We start from the raw sequence: 17065 nt of genomic DNA, 5'->3' as shown, positions 1-17065 counted from the left end.
AAAATATGTTGGAATAAACAGTTAAATTAAGAGAAAATTCACACCCCAGATGTCCTTAACATAATAATGTACACACTGCTGTACGTGTAAATCTGAATTTAGAGAAGTATTAGGATGTATCATAAAGTCCAGCGTTTCCCCTATATGCATCTAGCAGCTGAAATATGACCTCCACTGCTGGGCTTATCCCTCCTCTCGTCTTTTACCATTACTCACGCGCCAGGCAATAGGGTGGATGTTGGTTGATTATTTTGTCCAATAAATGTTTAATTCTTATAATACATAATGAACAATGAAAGAAAATTGAACACAACTTAAACGTTGTTCCACTTCACCTCCGCTGCTAGAACTCCAACCTAAGGGAAACACTGAAGTCTGATTTCTATAACACACTCTACCTAAGGGGTTCTCTACATATCACATGCGTTAAGTCTGTTCTGAAATGAAGAGAAACAGGAAGTTGGTAGACTAGACTTTTAATGTTTTTATAACAACACCCTGTTCCTGTGCTGTCACTTAGAGTCGCATATTTACTGACCTTCAACAACATGACATACATGACAGCTAAACTAACAGATCCTCCTCCTGTACACCCTACAGGCCACCTGCACAAACATGGATCACACCTAAAAACAAGAGGTGACACTTCCTTAGTGAGACAAAAAGTGAAAAAGTTCTGCGCATTTAGAGTTTGTTAAAAATAATTTATCTGCTTGCAATTGTCAAAGAGTTAATCTGAGCAAGTTTGATATATTTTCTACTTCTACAAAGATTTTAGACGTAGGCGTTTGACTGCAGAATGAATGTTATTAAACGTGGTAGGATTTACTTTTCATACTATGCTGTCACTGTCTGACACGTAAACGACTAATAGAGCTTTTTGATTAGTAATTTTTCTTCCAAACATGCACCAAAGAACACTGCCTTACAATAATAATGTTCCATTTAAAATTGCTGATTACATTGATGAGCTCAGACTGTCATCAACAAAAATTACAACCTCAACACAAGTTACAAACAAGTCTTTATGCTGCACAGAAGACGAATATTCAACTGCTGTATGCAGCGCAAACTCACTCAAATGTTGACCTGCACAAATTTCCCACATCAGCAGCAGAAAAGTAAAAGATTTTAGTCAAATGGTTCACAATAATATGAGCTCATATTTGATAAAATCAACAAGCCGTGACTACATGACCATGAACAGCAGAAATTATGTACAAAATCTAATCTTACTAACAGCCACATTGATTAAATTACAGAAAACTGTAAACTAATTAAGTTCATTAAGACAAGAACATTTTACTTTTTTTTAAACAGTGTGAAAAGATACGTCAAACTCACTAACAGAAGGACATGAAAGATTTCAGTCCTCCAATTGCATTTTGCATGATTGTTTCTTTCACCATATCCAACTCTTTTTTTTTAATACGGTTTCTTCAAAAACTGATCTCCAATGTGGGATGCCATGCAGAAATAAATGGGCTGAGAAGAGATGATCATGTTGACAAAACACCATGAAGTCCACCAGAGGGAAATAAGCCTGGCTTGTTTATGTGTGCTCTGATGAGCGCTGATTAAAAATAAACATCATTAATGGTGAACCGTATCTGTGGTTTAAAAAGATTCATTATGCTTTTATGCCGTTTCTAAGGCACACTAGACTCCAACACTAAATACAGATGAGCTGACATTAAACTTAATAAGCTGTTTCAGGACAGGCGAGGGCCATGTGTAGAGAGCTGCCAGTCTCCAGGTGGCCTTAGGAGACATTCCTTGTAGTAAGCCCAGCAAAATGAAGCAAAGCTTCCCTATAAATCCTGGATACAGAGATTGTTTCTGCTTTTGTTTGCCAAAGACCTCAAAGGGGTCCTGAGATGCAATGCGCATAGCTAATGAAACGCAGCTAGACAAGAAGAAAGCCTCTGCAAAGCAGGACGATTGGGGAACTGAGAAAGACCAAAGGAAGAACAGAGAAGCACTTCCTTACTCCTAATTTAAAATTCAAAATTGACTTCACCGCAGCGCACAGAGTTCAAGCAGATGTAAAAAAAAATAATAATAATAAAAATAAAATAAAAAATTAAAAGACCAGGTTAAAAGAATGTTGCATTCTCTGAAGAAAAGGACAAATGAAAACTTAAACATTTGGATATATGGTAGGCCTATTCATAAATAAAAAAAATATAAGACAAATTCTCTGTTTCCGTCTTCTATAATCACATGCCATCTCTGTGGGATGAATGAAGAACAGAGTGGTCTTGCCCAGCAGCAGAAAGCAGGCACATCTTGAGGGGAAAAAAGCCGCCCATGTGCTCTGTGAGGGAATTAAAGCCCAGTCCTGACTTACAATAACACACTCACACTAAGGTACGAAGGCCTTTCACTCTAAACACTGAAGACTTTCCCAGTGTACAATCAGCATTTCAATGGTGTTGCTGCAGGCTATTCTTCAGTATACAGCCTCATTATGAGAGCTCAAAGCACAGGCTAATATTATACACTTGGCCTGAGAAAGCTGCACTGCAAAAAGTAGCCTTGCTGTGGTGTGGGAAAGTAAATGTTTCGATCAATAACGCCAACACATAAATCACAGCCTTAGCTGGTATGTTCTGTGGGATTGAGAGCATGAGTCAATGAAAAACTACAGCTACACACTACTCTGTTCACTGTGTGTAAAATGCATTGTCTATTTCTGTGACTGGCATGTGGGATGTTACTTGAAAAGCTCACTTATTCCACTCGCAGCCACGTATTATTCTGACACTTAACAGTTTCTTCTCTGCTTTTGCCCAATCATACTGCAGCCTTTTATTCAGGCTTAAAGAAATGCAGGCATAAGTTCTGCAACCTTCCCAGTACCCAAAAAAAACAAACCCAGATGTATTATAACTTCCTGATGCGGTGTTTGTTCCTCAGCACTGAGGCAGGGGGTCTGAGTAAAGCTTGGGAAGCTTTTTGTCATAAATGCAACAAGTACTGACATGTGCATCCTCTGGCACGGCCATCTTTTGTCTCACAGAATACGACTTACTGACTAATGTGAGAAGCACATTGAAGGTTTTTTTTATTTTTATTGCCTATCCCTCTCTTTTTTCCCCTTTACTCTGGACTTTAAAATAGCAAGCACGCCCAGTATTAAAAGCTTTGTTCTGTAATTATTTTGTATCCGTTATAAATTGTAAAGTAGTTGTAGTTGTATTGACTACCCCCCCCCCCCCCATACTTCAGATCACAGCTATGCATCACAGCTATGCTTTGTGTATTTTCCTGTTGTTTTAATGACTGGAAAGCCTTTTGTGAAAAGAGGTTTCTAAAAAGTGATTTAGAAAATATATCAGGGTACTCACTCACAGGCCGATATAGGGTCGTGTGCTGAAGCTAAAACAAAAAAAGTATTCTTTATTTAGGTGACACAGCTTTAAAACAGTAATAGGATGAGATTAAACGAGGGATCCTGTAAGGGTCAGGTTCCTTGCAGCGATTAATAGGATGCATTAATACAACATTACTGACATTGTGGTTGCTGCTGGTCTGCCTCTGACTATTCATTCCCAGTTAACTGGATCAACAAGCTCTGAGATATAGTATTGATTCACAACTTTTTAGTCAACATAATCCCACTGACTCACAACTCACAAAATGATTATCAACTGGATATTGTAAATGGGATTTCCCTACTTATGTGGGTGTATCTCCCACTTCATCCCTGGTGGCAGAGCTGTGTTGTTGTTGCAACTTGCAAGTCACTTCCCTGCAGTTTGAGTTAAACATATCCTTTGGCATGGACACAGCAAATGCTTCTGCGGGGCAGTGAAAGGCTGCAAACTGTGCGCTCACTTATCAAAAGCATTTAAGCTTACAGCTATTAAACCGAGGACTGATAGATAACAGACAGGAGGAGTCTCTGCTCCTTGTATGGCTCGCTGGTGTGAGCTGAAATGGAGATGTAGCATGAAATAAAACAGCTCTGTTTTCCTCCCAGAAAGCTCTAATGTTGGCGAGTTAAACCGGGCTACAGTGGGGTAACATTTCTATAAACACAAGGCCTAAATTAATCAAATTCTCCTTTATGTTACATGTTGTTTGTAGGCTACTGTAAACTGAGTCCTCAGCACAGTATATGAAGTAGTTTATCAACACTAAACATCCTTTGACAGCAGTAACAAACTGAGCTGAAAGATAACATAGCGACTAAGCAAAGTGTTGAAGTTTGATACTACATTTAAAATACATTGTCATACCACTCAGTTCAGCTGATACAGAGAAAATAAGCGGTGTCTTTACGAGAAAGTGTTCAACCCCAGTGATTAGACGGAGCCCGAAAAACAAGAACATCTTTTCTTTTTTTTTTTTTTTCTTTTTTTTACCTTGAAGCGTTTTGAAGGAACCGCAGCAAACGTCGTCTGCTTCCCATGCACGAAAGTAAAGTCCCACTTTTATGAGACAACCGTGTGTTTTCAAACACTTCGGCTGAATACATTAGCTATCTCATCCAAGTTAGCATAGCTACGTTTCCACTTAGTTAGCTAGTTCCCATTGACTCTACGGTCCAGCCCATGCAGCCGTGTAATGTGTGATACGTGTACACAAATGTCTGCGGAGCTCAGACACACGGTGGCGGCCTACCAAGTGTTTACATCGCACGGCGCATGCGCCTTCAGTTTAGACACGAGGAAACACTGCCACCAAGTGTTTGAGGTGTGGAACTGCAGGTCTAAGAGTTTTTCATTTTCAGATTTAGAAGAAGAATGAAAATGAAGTTTTTCTAAATAAACAAAAATAAATGTAAGTGTATTGTGGAAATGAGAAGCTTTCTCAAGCAGAGGTGTAATTATTTATCTCACTGCTGAACACCTTATGTTGAATTCAGGACTGAATCATCATAATTTTTAAACAGAAACAGAGTTATTGGTATTAAACCCACTGCAGGAAAAAAAAAAGAAAGACCAAGCAATTTCTCATAATGAGAGCGCTTAAAATTATTTAAAAAGGGAGTGCTTCGCTTGTATGGTAATCAAGGGGGTGAGGTCAGCGTAATGTAGGTTGTTATTGAACTATGATAATTGGCGGCACTTGACCAAAAAAATGTCAGAAAAATAAACACAGTGTGTTAAGAAAGGAGGAGGTAAAAAAAAGTAGCATCTTGAAAGTTAAGTATAATGTCACCATGATACAAATGACCTCTTTACTTTTAGTTTGTGTTTAACTTGGTCAGAGACTTTAACAAAATACATAGTTTATAAAGAGACCATATAGGCCTACAGCTCAGGACATCATGAGTGTGTAAGTCAAAGAAAAGAGTTTCAAGCTTCCTGTACTTCTCTAGTGTAAGATTATCTATCTGATCTCCATAACTTACCTGGAGTTCATTGCTGAGAGATATAATTCTTCTGTTTGACCAGACTGAAGGTTGAAAATTGGTTGTCTCAGTGGTCTTTTAGTTAGTCCATGTTGGCTGTGGAGAAATATCAAAACATACCATGGTCAATTTAAAAAAAAAAAAAAACCCTGCCGGTTTAGTCCGTATGGTTTAGTCCAAAGTAAATAAATCAAACCTAAATAAAGATTTGGCAAAAAGGAAACAAAGTTAAAATCTATAAAATGCTACAAAGGGTATGTTTCACAGCCAACTTTCATTTAAAGAGAAGTCAACAGAAACCAACAATCAAGTTATCACATCAGCGCAAAATAACTCCAGTGAAAATGTGACGAAGCAGACGACCTTGATTTACATACCAAACTGTCATAAAACCTACTTTTCTGGTTTCACATGTGAGCAGTGACGCATGTCTTTTGTTGTTCATCTGACACTCCTGTGCTCATAAGAGGCTGAAAAGCAGATGAGGTCGTACAGGCTCAAGTTAGCAGCAACGCAGAGACTGTCGGCCGCTCATTGTGATATACCCTGTCACAATAATCTCAGCTATGGAGGAGGATTAGGGCCGGACATCAGACATAAATAATGACAGGAGGAAGTTTTTCTTTTCATTTATCACTTCAAAGAAAAAAAGTCAAAATGTAGAGAAATAGTCAAAATATCAAGAGAAAGAGAAAAATATTTTTTTAAATGTCTAGAATAAAGCAGACATACAAGGGGGGAAATGGTCAAGAATAAAGTTGATATACTATTTGGAGAATAAGTCAAAACCCAGAGAAAAAAAGGTCAAAATATCAAGAAAAAGGGGCGCAGAGTTTGTAGTCCTCCAAGCGGGTAACCCCGGTTTGAATCCGACTTGTGGCTCCTTTCCCGCAGGTCATTCCCCACTCTCTCTCTCTCTCTCTCTCTCTCTCTCTCTCTCTCTCTCTCTCCCTGATTTCTAACTCTTTCCACTGCCCTGTCTCTAAATAATGGCGTAAAAAAGGCAATACACACAGTGATGTAATCATTCTCTGTCATGACGTATAGTTTTAGAAGAAATCACAGAGCCACTCACACCCATAAAGAATAAAATGAGAAATAATTAATTAATTAACTTATAAACTTTGGAAAGTTAAAAGTGAAAATATTTTTTTGTGAACATATTGTGAGTTTGCTGATCTTTGTTCCACCAGCTGTGTTCTGGGTGAGTTAAAGGCCAGTATCATGATGTGGCAGGTGCACCAAATATAAACTTGACAACATTACTCATTAACTGTGACTAGCATTGCTTTCTGTCACACCCATTTACCCAGATACACTCCCATGCTATTAGTTACTTAACACTCTGAATCATTTCAGGAGAAGGTAGGATTACATTTTATGAAAGAGGTTTCAAACCCTTCAGTGTAACTGACCCTAAATAGACGTTGTTTTTTTTTACATTGAGGTCTTAGGTTTAGGACCTTTTTGTTATTTCAACAGCATGTTATTGATGTGGGCTTGTGTGGCAGATTAACTGCACAAATCATTATGCAAATGTGATGCTCTGACTTCACAGCTAGAACATGGAAAAATACACATCTTTTATACAAGGAAGGTTTATTGTCATTCCAGACAATGTATGAAGCTACATGAAAAGGACTGCAATTAGGTACTCAGGTCCCAATAATAAAAAAGAGCAATAATATAAGTTACAAAAATATGATAGTAAAAACATTAACTTTATACAATAAAAGAAAGTATAAACACAAACTGAACAATAAAAAAGAAGAACTTTGCTTTTTTATTTCAATTAATTACTTTTTATTAAGTTTTCCGACAAATTCTAGGCATTCTAAGTTGCAATTGCTGAAAGTTGGGCAGTGTGTGGTGCCCCTGCTTTTGGGGGGGGGGGGGGGGGGTAACTGGATGTCTGTGCCAGCCTGTGAGCTGTGACTCAATACAGACAGAACACACTGGGAGCCTAAATCCTCTGGAAGACAATCTGAGGTGGATTGTTAAACTTAATTTCTATTAGACCAGCAGGTGAATCTGTGTCTGACAGGACGGTGAGACTCTGTGGTCAGTGACTTCAGAGCTCCTGATTCTTTGGTGCACGGTGGTTCTTTGAAGCTGATGACAGACACATTTTCAGAGTTCATTGTTTCTGTGATTATTAGTTGCATGTTTTAGTGATTTTTTAATTCTACATTTCCTATTTGAATGTTTCTATTTCTCTTTGTCATGATGCTTTTGGTGTTGTGTGTGAAGCTCTATGTATTGCCTTGTTGCTGAAATAATAATAATAATAATACATTTAATTTGTAACACATTTTTGCAAAACAATCTCAAAGTGCTACAGGAAGAAAAACAAAATAGAAATAAAAACAAATGTAATCAACGAAGCAACTAACAAAACTAAAAGCACAAGCAGAAGGCTTTGTTAAAAAGGTGGGTCCTTAATGCTGCAGGAGCAGAGGTGTGTCCAGAGGGGTGGCCACCCCAAAAATCCATAACTCTGATTATCTATGTGCCTTGTCAGAGGTGGGACTAATGTTAAAATCCACAATGTGGACTGTGTTTCAACAGGCTGCTAGCAGTAGCATCTTTTCTAATCTTCTAGTGTTTTAAGTTGTAAATGTTTCCTTGCACATCTATTTCAATCCTTCAAACTCCTGGACAGTTTGCATGCAATTATTTTTGACTTTGGACATCATATTTTTGAGTTCTAAAATAAAGCTATGACGATTTATATGTCACCATGATTTTTTGTTACTTAGAAGTAGATAGGTAAATAAATGAAATTCAATCATGTGTGTGCAAACATATGCCACCCTGCATAAGTCAGAGCCCCAGTCGAAAAAACCTTGACCCACCCCTGTGGAGGAGTAGCATCGTATGGGGGAGAAGTAGGGAAGAGTCCGTGAATGACAGGGGCCTTAAAAATATGAAATCAATTGTTTTTTCCTCATTTTAAATCATAATGCCGTCGCCATAAGAGAAGACTGTCTTCACATGGGATAAAAAATATCTGTTTTATTTCTATTTTCTGATTTTATTTTTATTGCAAAAAAGACATTCAAGGCCACCTCTGTATCGCTTAACGGCCCCCTCTCTTTTTATGCAATGCTTGAAATAGGATTTTAAAATCTGGTAGGGTTGAAAGATCATCAATTCATTGGGACTGATTAAATAAATAAACATGCTTAAAGACAATCCCAATGACAGAAAGGTGTTATTTTTTATTTTGTAAATTTTATATATATTGTGATTTTTACAGAAAATAAATCAAATCAGTGTATATACCATCCCGCCCTGTAAATCTCATCATGTAAGAAGAAAATAAAAACGTAGGAGCTATATACTGTACAAATCATATAAAATATACATATTGCAATAAGAGCAATGCAAGCTATGTCCTTCACTGGTAGAAATGTGATTTTAGCACATAGCTTAATTCATTAATATTTATTTAAACTGCAATATATTTTATATTTTTCTTTTATTCCACTTTTTAAGTAGCTGTGTGGTCTTTAAACAGAATAACTTGGCTGTGATGATTTTCTTACATGTCAAGCGTCAAGAGAGTGTTTAGGTAGCTTTAAGAGTTTAGCAGAGCCATCTGTTCAGACAAAGTTAAAGTTATGAAAGCTAATAATTGTCTTTCGCATAATGGGGGTGTGGTTTGAGCAATTATGCCAGGAGTTGTCCAACATTATCTTGCCGCGCCCCTGCTCCTGCACCTGCTGGTGTAAATGTCACTGATGGGTAGACTAATGCCGGAAACCCTCTTCGCTGACTTCCCCACATGTTGCAGTCATTTCCTGTCTGCAGCAGAACAGCTGTGGTACCAATCTGTGCAGGATGAGAGGACACTACCAACTGCACACACCTGATGTGAGGACTGAGGAGCCCAGGCCAGCAGCACCCTTCAGTCTCCTCGGGAATTGCCTGTTGTTGTGTGAGAAAAATAAACCATGAAAAGCGACCTTTGACCTTATGTCCAATCAAATTCACCCATTGAATACGCTAAAATACATCATGGTGACCAGTTTAGACTGAATGACGTTATTAATGTGAAGGTTTCTCCTCCCATTTTTGACTGACAAACTGTAAACTGTAGTGATGACATGGACCTATGGGTCTGAAATGAAGTATAAAGTAAAGACACGTGGAAAATGATTAGACAGTATGAGGGAATAAAAACACTGAATATATTTGTCTTAATGAGATTAAAAAGGAAACGTGTTCTTTTATTGAGACAGGTTGATGCTAATGAATGCAATCCATTTTATAGGCCTTTGTGGCTGGATGTTTTGCGGTGTCAAACATTTAAAAACCATGCAGCGGATGTAGATGTGAAATGGCAAAATGACTACTGAAGGGTATCATGGTCAGATATGATTCTCAGTTAGAGCCTTTTCTGCTTAAAAATGAATAGAAGTATTATTTTTTATATATAAATGTCCGCCCCAGGTCGATAGGGGGCAGAGTTGTGAATCCTCTGCAGCATGGCGTCTCGGAGGCTCATCCTGTGACACGCTATTTACGGCGCATGCGCACGTCGAACTTCCTTTTTCCAGTGCAGCGGAGTCAAGCCCCAGTCTTTGGCTCCGGGCTCCTTCATAAGGAGACAAAAAGACTGCAAAATGGTTTGTAATCCACCCCAATATCCGCCTCCATTTGTACCTACGACATACATTGTGTGCTGCGGTGTGTCAAACGTGTGAAAACATGCTGCTGCTGTTCAGATGAAGTTAGATTAACTCCAGCTAATGCTCACCCGGGTTCCGTTCAAACGTGGCCTAATGGCTGCCTTCACAAACTCACTGCTTCCTCCTGTCTGGAGAGGGCTCTGCTCTGATTTCTTCATTAGCATGTTACGTGTGTTTTGCCTTAGTTAGGATCCCCTGATTTTCCTTTTAATTCCACTTACCATTAGCCTGTTAGCTGATCGTAAACCCTGTGTAGCAGAATGCTAACTCTTGTCGTTCGTTTCCATTTGATGAGCTAGCTGGTGTTAGCCGGGTCCAGCGTTACCCCGTGACAGTGACAGCTCCACACTGCAACACAGGAAACTCACCTGAAGTCAGCCACTGTTATTAACTGTGTAGTCTCTGATGCTGACCCTGTGCATGTCTTCCTGTAGGGTTTTGTTAAAGTGGTGAAGAACAAGGCCTACTTCAAGAGGTATCAGGTCAAATTCAGGAGGAGGAGGGGTAAGACCACCTGTGACAGTCGTCCTGTTGCCACCATTTAGGTGTATTGTTTGTTATATCTTGAGGTAATCGATGTGTTTGATCTTTTCAGAGGGCAAGACTGACTTCTTTGCTCGTAAGCGCCTGGTTGTTCAAGACAAGAACAAGTACAACACACCCAAGTACCGGATGATCGTCCGATTCTCCAACAGGGACATCGTCTGCCAGGTGAGCAACGTTTAGATTAATCTGTGTTGTTCCAAAGGTAAGAGGGGTGGGCTCCATTGCTCCTATCAGTGAGTTATAAGAGTGTAAGAGACCGACATACCTGCTGGCATGTAGCTCAGACAATTCAATATGAATTAAATTGTTCAACATCCAATCAAGATGTGAAGTGTTCTCACTTGTTGGAGATGTAATTCAACTCCTCTACTGTTGCAGCACGTACATCAGAGCTTTCAATCAGAGTCAATTCATGACTCTCTCTCTCTCTCTCTCTCTCTCTCTCTCGTTGTGTTGCAGATCGCTTATGCCAAGATTGAGGGTGACATGATTGTGTGTGCAGCATACTCACACGAGCTGCCAAAATACGGTATCTCCGTGGGTCTGACGAACTACGCAGCAGCCTACTGCACTGGTCTGCTGCTGGCTCGCAGAGTAAGTATAGACTTGAAGATCAAGTGAGTTAGGACACTGTGAAAGCGAAGGAGGTCACGTTGAGTGCACTTCTTGGTTGCTGATTTTCAGTGTTTACTTGTCTTGTCTGCAGCTGCTGAACAAGTTTGGCCTGGACAAGGTGTATGAAGGCCAGGTCGAGGTCACAGGCGACGAGTTCAACGTTGAGAGCATCGATGGTCAGCCCGGTGCCTTCACCTGCTACCTGGATGCTGGACTTGCAAGAACCACCACAGGCAACAAGGTGTTCGGTGCTCTGAAGGGGGCCGTGGATGGAGGTCTGTCCATCCCACACAGGTAATGTCGGATCTGATGTGCTACGTGTGGTGTGAGTTGCATAAGAGAGATGTTTTTTTATTTATTTTTATATTTGGTTGGAATTGTTTTCTTGTTTTAGAGATGTTTTGTGCATTTTTTGCCTTAGCTGGACAGTTCACAAATGAAGAGACGTACAGAAAGCCGGTAGAGAGGCCCAGTAAAGAAGTTCTGCAGGCGTTATGTCTTTGTACGTTCATATTGGTGACTCAGTCTGTGAATTTGTTTGTTAATGCGTCTGTGACACGTACACACACGTAGTCGTGCACACACAGCGTGTGACGTTGTGAATATGCGGCTTCTCTGTTAATGTGAGACCAACAACAAAGCTTTTTTTGTTGGGGGGGGCATGACTCAAAACGGTTGAGAACCACTGCAATAGACAACCACCTAATGCTGCGTGCATTGATTCCAATGCACAAAGCAACTGTTTTAGTTTGCAACCCCATAAAGATAAGCGAATACGTAACAGAGTTTGTCTAAGTTTACAAAAAACAGAATAGTAGGATGTAATGTTACTAACATGAAGCTACTGAGTGATGTCACACGCAACCACCAGCTGTAACCTTCATGAGAGACAGGCTGAGAGTGATCAGAAGACAAAACAGTGTTTGAAATATTAACACTATGATCCATTTCAGTGTGAAAGTCCGTTTAAGATGTATTTCAAAAGACTTGCTTCTTTCGTTTCGTATGGCCGGTCTACACGGCACAACGAGCTGCCATGTTTACTTTCAGACTCTGCAGAGGGACTTAGCAGTAGGAGGCCTATTAATTACAGGCTACTGCAACACCATGTTCTTCATTGATCTGCGAATCATGGACACCTGAACTGTGGAGGAGGTTAAATAGGGTCACTGATCAAGCATGCAGACACGCAGACCAGGCTGGCTGGGTCACTTTTGAAGAGTTGTCTTTATTAATCATCCATTTAAAGAATGCATGACTATGACCTGGTATGATGTTCAGTAAGTGCAGCTGGTGGAGTTTTAGTTTTGTTTATTGGGATCCCCATTAGCTGCAGCATTACAACAGCTATTCTCTTTAAATTGAAAGACTCCTTGCTTAATGAAAACAAGAGACCAGCAGGGGTGGACAGCTTGACTTGCTGGCTGTGTTCATACTCAACTTCAACTGCAGACTGAGAGCTAAACTACCGTGCTGTCGCTAGTAGGAGAGCAAACTCCACAAAGTGAAAATAGATTGTACTTCAAGAGGCAACACGGTTTGATAACAAACATGCATGTGAATCCACAAAAAATACTAGAAACACTAGTGTACATGTAAGGCTAGTATTTTGCGGTGTGACCTCCATAATGAAACATTCTCATTCCTTTCTTTTTGTACATTGTTGCCGTGTAAACATACAGTAGTGGCTAATCGTCTTACGGCTGCTTTGCGTGTAGGTGGATTCAGTATTTGGAACATCTGCTGATCAAAGTGATGGTGCAGTAAATCTACACTTTCCTGGAGAAGTGTTCAATTCAATAAATGGCAGCACAAACAGAACGTGGGAGTCCGCCATTGTTTATTTACACTTGAATGAGTATTGACTGCAACTGTGAAATGTGTTTGAAACAGAAGTTCAAGAATCAAATATCTTGTTGAGAGTAAACTACTTTTTTTTCCCCAGATTGTCCTGTCAAAGACAGCAGCACCTTCACATTTAAAAACATAATACAAAGAATAGCTACAAACACAACGGACCAATTATAGAATCATAAGCTCAAAAAGACGTTGACAACATCTCTGTGTGCCTACATCAAAAAGCCCCTTTCACATACTCACATAACTCATGAAAACACCGTAACATTTTGAGCTGCATGTTTGAACGCTAAAAGACAAATTTGCTGTTTTCTTAACCCAGTATGTTCTCGTTGACTCTGTAGTATATACTGTAAATATGTAGAACTACACGCAGCATTGCTATAAAGGCTGAAATTGTCGTTCTGGTCCGTTGCTAAGTGAGTTGAAAATTCCAATGCTGTGTGAAATGAATCCCGCCTCGGCACTTACCTGGAGGTGTATTACTCTGTGACATATTCCACGTAACCTGTCCTTAATTGACCTTTTCTTCTCTTTTGTCCACAGCACCAAACGCTTCCCTGGTTACGATCCAGAGAGCAAGGAGTTCAACGCTGAGGTCCACCGCAAGCACATCATGGGCACCAACGTGTCCGAGTACATGAGCTACTTGATGGAGGAGGACGAGGACGCCTACAAGAAGCAATTCTCCCGTTTCATCAAGAATGGCGTCACCGCTGATTCGGTAAGTCCTATTTAACCACGTTTATTGTACTGATCAGACATTGTCTTCCAACAGGTGTGGTCAGGGACATTTTGGATCATGAGTGATGACATTCAGACCGTCAGGTGTTAAGTGTCAAATCTCACAGGCGACATTTAGGATTCCGAAATCTGTGTTCACATTTGCACTATCTACTTTCTTTATATCAATGCGATATGTCGTTTGACAGAATCACCATTAAAAGAGGTGAGAATAACTTGCTGCCCCATGGTAAATATAATGCAGGAGTTTAGTGAACGGTGATCATACTGATCACGTGCAGACGGTCTATGGTCGTGCACCGATCGCAGGAAATAAACTTTGTGACCCCTTTCCACTCACTCGAGGTGAATTCTCCTGATAATGTTCTGCCTCATTGCACATCAACCTAGTGGGATACAATATTAGGAGGCTGCACGGAAAGCTCACCAAGAAATGTCAGAAAGGAAACACTATCATAAATATAAACTTGTTAAATGATTGCTGTTGAATTATTATACATCCTGAACTATTTAAAATAAATCTTGAGTAACTTAATCAGCTGGAATTCAGCCATAACGAGGGCTAAGCTGAGTTTAAATTACAATCATCTTTGATTAAGTGAATCAAATAATGTGTTGATAAGTACAATTTATTTGTTTTAATCAATTTACAATTTAAATGCACAGTATTTAAAATACGCCGCCAGGTGGCTCTCAATCAAAACGCTAACAAAAGATGACAAGGCTCGCAGGGAATCATGGGAGTGATTCTCTCTGCTACTCGCCTGCCCCTCTCCCAGGTGAAAAAACAAACTCTGTGAAGAGAATGTGTTTACCGACGATGTTTGAGTATAATTTACATGTTTTTATCACAGCCGCACGTACAGCAACAGTATGGCAGCTTTCAGCAGCAGCTCCCATTTCCTTACGCAGCGGTCTTTGACGTAACATCCGGTGTTTCCTTGGCAACAATAAACATTTTGTGTCTGTCATGGCGGCTGCCAACAAGACACAGACCTTTACAACTATAGAATTACAGACTTCTCTGGCTTTGAGAACTGTTGGACATACTTGACACAATAGAAGTAATCAACAATAAAGTATATATAACATGGGTTTAGTCCATTTTTAATGAATCTACATATTTTAATGTGAACATTAGCAACCAAATTCTACATATACCTAAAGTCCCTATGAGATTTTATCTTTATTTTGAAAGTTTTAATGCAGCCTTCCTGTGTTAAATGTTAATCTGTCAAATATTAAAAAAAAAATTTCATCAACATTACCGTATTTTCTGCTGTAAAAAGTTTCAAATGTCTGACTCATCCTGCACTCGGGGGCGTTTGCTGATTTATTTATTTTTTTGTCCAACTAAAAAGCTTAGTCACATCTTACACGAAGTTACATCCCACCTTCTATCCGGTTTGAGTTGTAGATGCTTCACGACACATCAGTTAGATACTCTTCAAGTTTTGAGATTAAGTTCTGATGGTTTGTGTGAGCCAGACAGTTTTTCATACTAATACAATACTGATCTAAGCTGGGTACAATTTGAGATAATGTTATGGTATTCACTGAATTCATGAGCTGCTATGCCTTTTTGTACAACATTCACATTGTGCACAGGTGTGACTAAAGGTATTAAAGACTGTTTTATGTCTCGAGATGAATATTTCATAGAACAAACTGAACCACCACCGTCTACCCAGCTGTTTGGATGTTTTAAATGTAAAGCAGACGGGGCTTAAAAGTGTTGTTTCACTTCAGGACAAGCAGAGTGATGTCTGCATTTCTCAATCACCCGAAGCATCGTGTCCTGTACATTACATAATGGCTGGGAATCTTTAGGTGTCTCAACATTCGATTAGAATATATTCTTGATTCTGGATTCATAGTGTATTTATGAATCGGTACATAATTCAGAATCTACTCCAGTCATCTGTGAGACTGGCTGAACTTCTTGCTGCGCCATATGGATTTCTAATTATTGTGACCTTATTAATAATGACCTAAAGTCCAAACATCAACGTCAGGTTGCATTTTGAATGTTGTATTTAAGTTATACGACTGTTGGAACAGGAGATGGATGGGGTTTAACACTCAGGTTTTGTAGAGAAAACGAATGCTTGGTTGCAGAGGGACTGCAGATGTGAACTAGCTCTAAGCTGACTCCTGTACCATCCAACATTTATGTTTAATATTGTACACAGTCCCTTTAAAAAAAAAAAAAAAAAAAAGAGCTGCTCGTCTTAACATTATGAAAACTGCATCTCAGGAATAGTTCAGTCAAATGCATCATGGTACATCCACTGAGGGTCTTAGATCATGATGTAGGATGAGCAGATGGTAAAAGGGAAATGTTAAGACATGATTTTCTTGATAAATTAAACTAAAATTCTCGTATTCAACCTGAACATAACTGGATCTTACAAATATATCAGCCAAAATGCTGTATTGGGTAATAGCATTTTTCATAATCCAGCTGGTGAATGTGAAGAGTGAATTGAAATAAAAAACAGACATGAAGTTGACTGTATTTTCTTTGTTTCAGATTGAGGGTATGTACCAGAAGGCTCATGCTTCCATCCGAGAGAACCCAGTCCATGAAAAGAAGCCCCAAAAAGAAATCAAGAAGAAGAGGTGAGAAACGTTGTTTAGAAGGGGCTCTGATTGTTCCAGGGTCAAATGAAGTGTTAAAAGCTGCAGCGATTGTTGACTGAGGGTATTACTGCAGCTCTGTGTGAGGAGCATATTACTAAGTAGTGTGTTTAGGAATGCAGATCGGGGCTGTTTGAGGCACCTGGAAGGTACAAAATAACTTGAAACATCTGACAAACCGATCTTTTGAACTTGTGCTAATGCTAATTGTTCTTGCTGTGTGACTCAGGTGGAACCGTGCCAAGCTCTCTCTGGAACAGAGGAAAGACCGCGTCGCCCAGAAGAAGGCCAGCTTCCTCCGGGCTCAGGAACAGGAGAATTCAGATTAAGATGTTCGGCTCTGTTCCCTGGTGCAGAATCGTTTGTTCTAATAAATCTATCGAAAAAGAAACTGACCCTCTTGTGTGCTTTGTCATACTGCACTGACCCTTTTTTCAGTGGCTCATTGGCCCTTTTGCGTGTCATAAAATACACTTAGGTCATGCATAGTTGTTTACCTCAACACAAAGCTTTCATTTGGCTCTCCACTGTTGGGTCATTTGAAGTAGTCGCTGCTAGAAGAAAAGGTGATGGAGGTTTAATTTGACACGTTTGATCTTTTGTGGCT

General features: G+C 39.5%; 2 protein-coding genes across 4 annotated transcripts in view; one reads left to right on the top strand and one right to left on the bottom strand.

Annotated features, from left to right (window-relative positions):
• The window catches only part of evi5b (ecotropic viral integration site 5b), a 40271-nt gene extending 34767 nt beyond the window's left edge, over nt 1-5504 (bottom strand). The window contains exons 1-2 of one of the 3 annotated variants that reach the window (XM_020632078.3): nt 4371-4583; nt 3351-3381 (exon numbers count right to left, since the gene is read on the bottom strand). The gene's annotated coding sequence lies outside the window, so the exon portion shown is untranslated. Of the gene's footprint in view, nt 1-3350; nt 3382-4370; nt 4584-5362 lie in introns of those variants that run through there. The other 2 variants (XM_065956074.1, XM_020632069.3) reach the window with 2 other exon arrangements.
• Nucleotides 5505-9854: 4350 nt separating this feature from the next.
• On the top strand, nt 9855-16849 carry LOC109982358 (large ribosomal subunit protein uL18A). Its single transcript, XM_020631540.3, has 8 exons — nt 9855-9993; nt 10491-10560; nt 10652-10767; nt 11062-11196; nt 11309-11511; nt 13621-13798; nt 16352-16440; nt 16688-16849. Exons 1-8 carry the CDS (start codon nt 9991-9993, stop codon nt 16785-16787), a joined length of 894 nt encoding a protein of 297 aa, XP_020487196.3. The 5' UTR covers nt 9855-9990; the 3' UTR covers nt 16788-16849.
• Nucleotides 16850-17065: the final 216 nt, after the last annotated feature.

The sequence above is a fragment of the Labrus bergylta genome, chromosome 6 (assembly GCF_963930695.1).
Source record: "Labrus bergylta chromosome 6, fLabBer1.1, whole genome shotgun sequence".
In the NCBI taxonomy this organism is placed as follows: domain Eukaryota; kingdom Metazoa; phylum Chordata; class Actinopteri; order Labriformes; family Labridae; genus Labrus; species Labrus bergylta.
The sequence above is the reverse complement of the archived record's forward strand: the minus strand, read 5'-3'. Positions and strand labels throughout refer to the sequence as shown.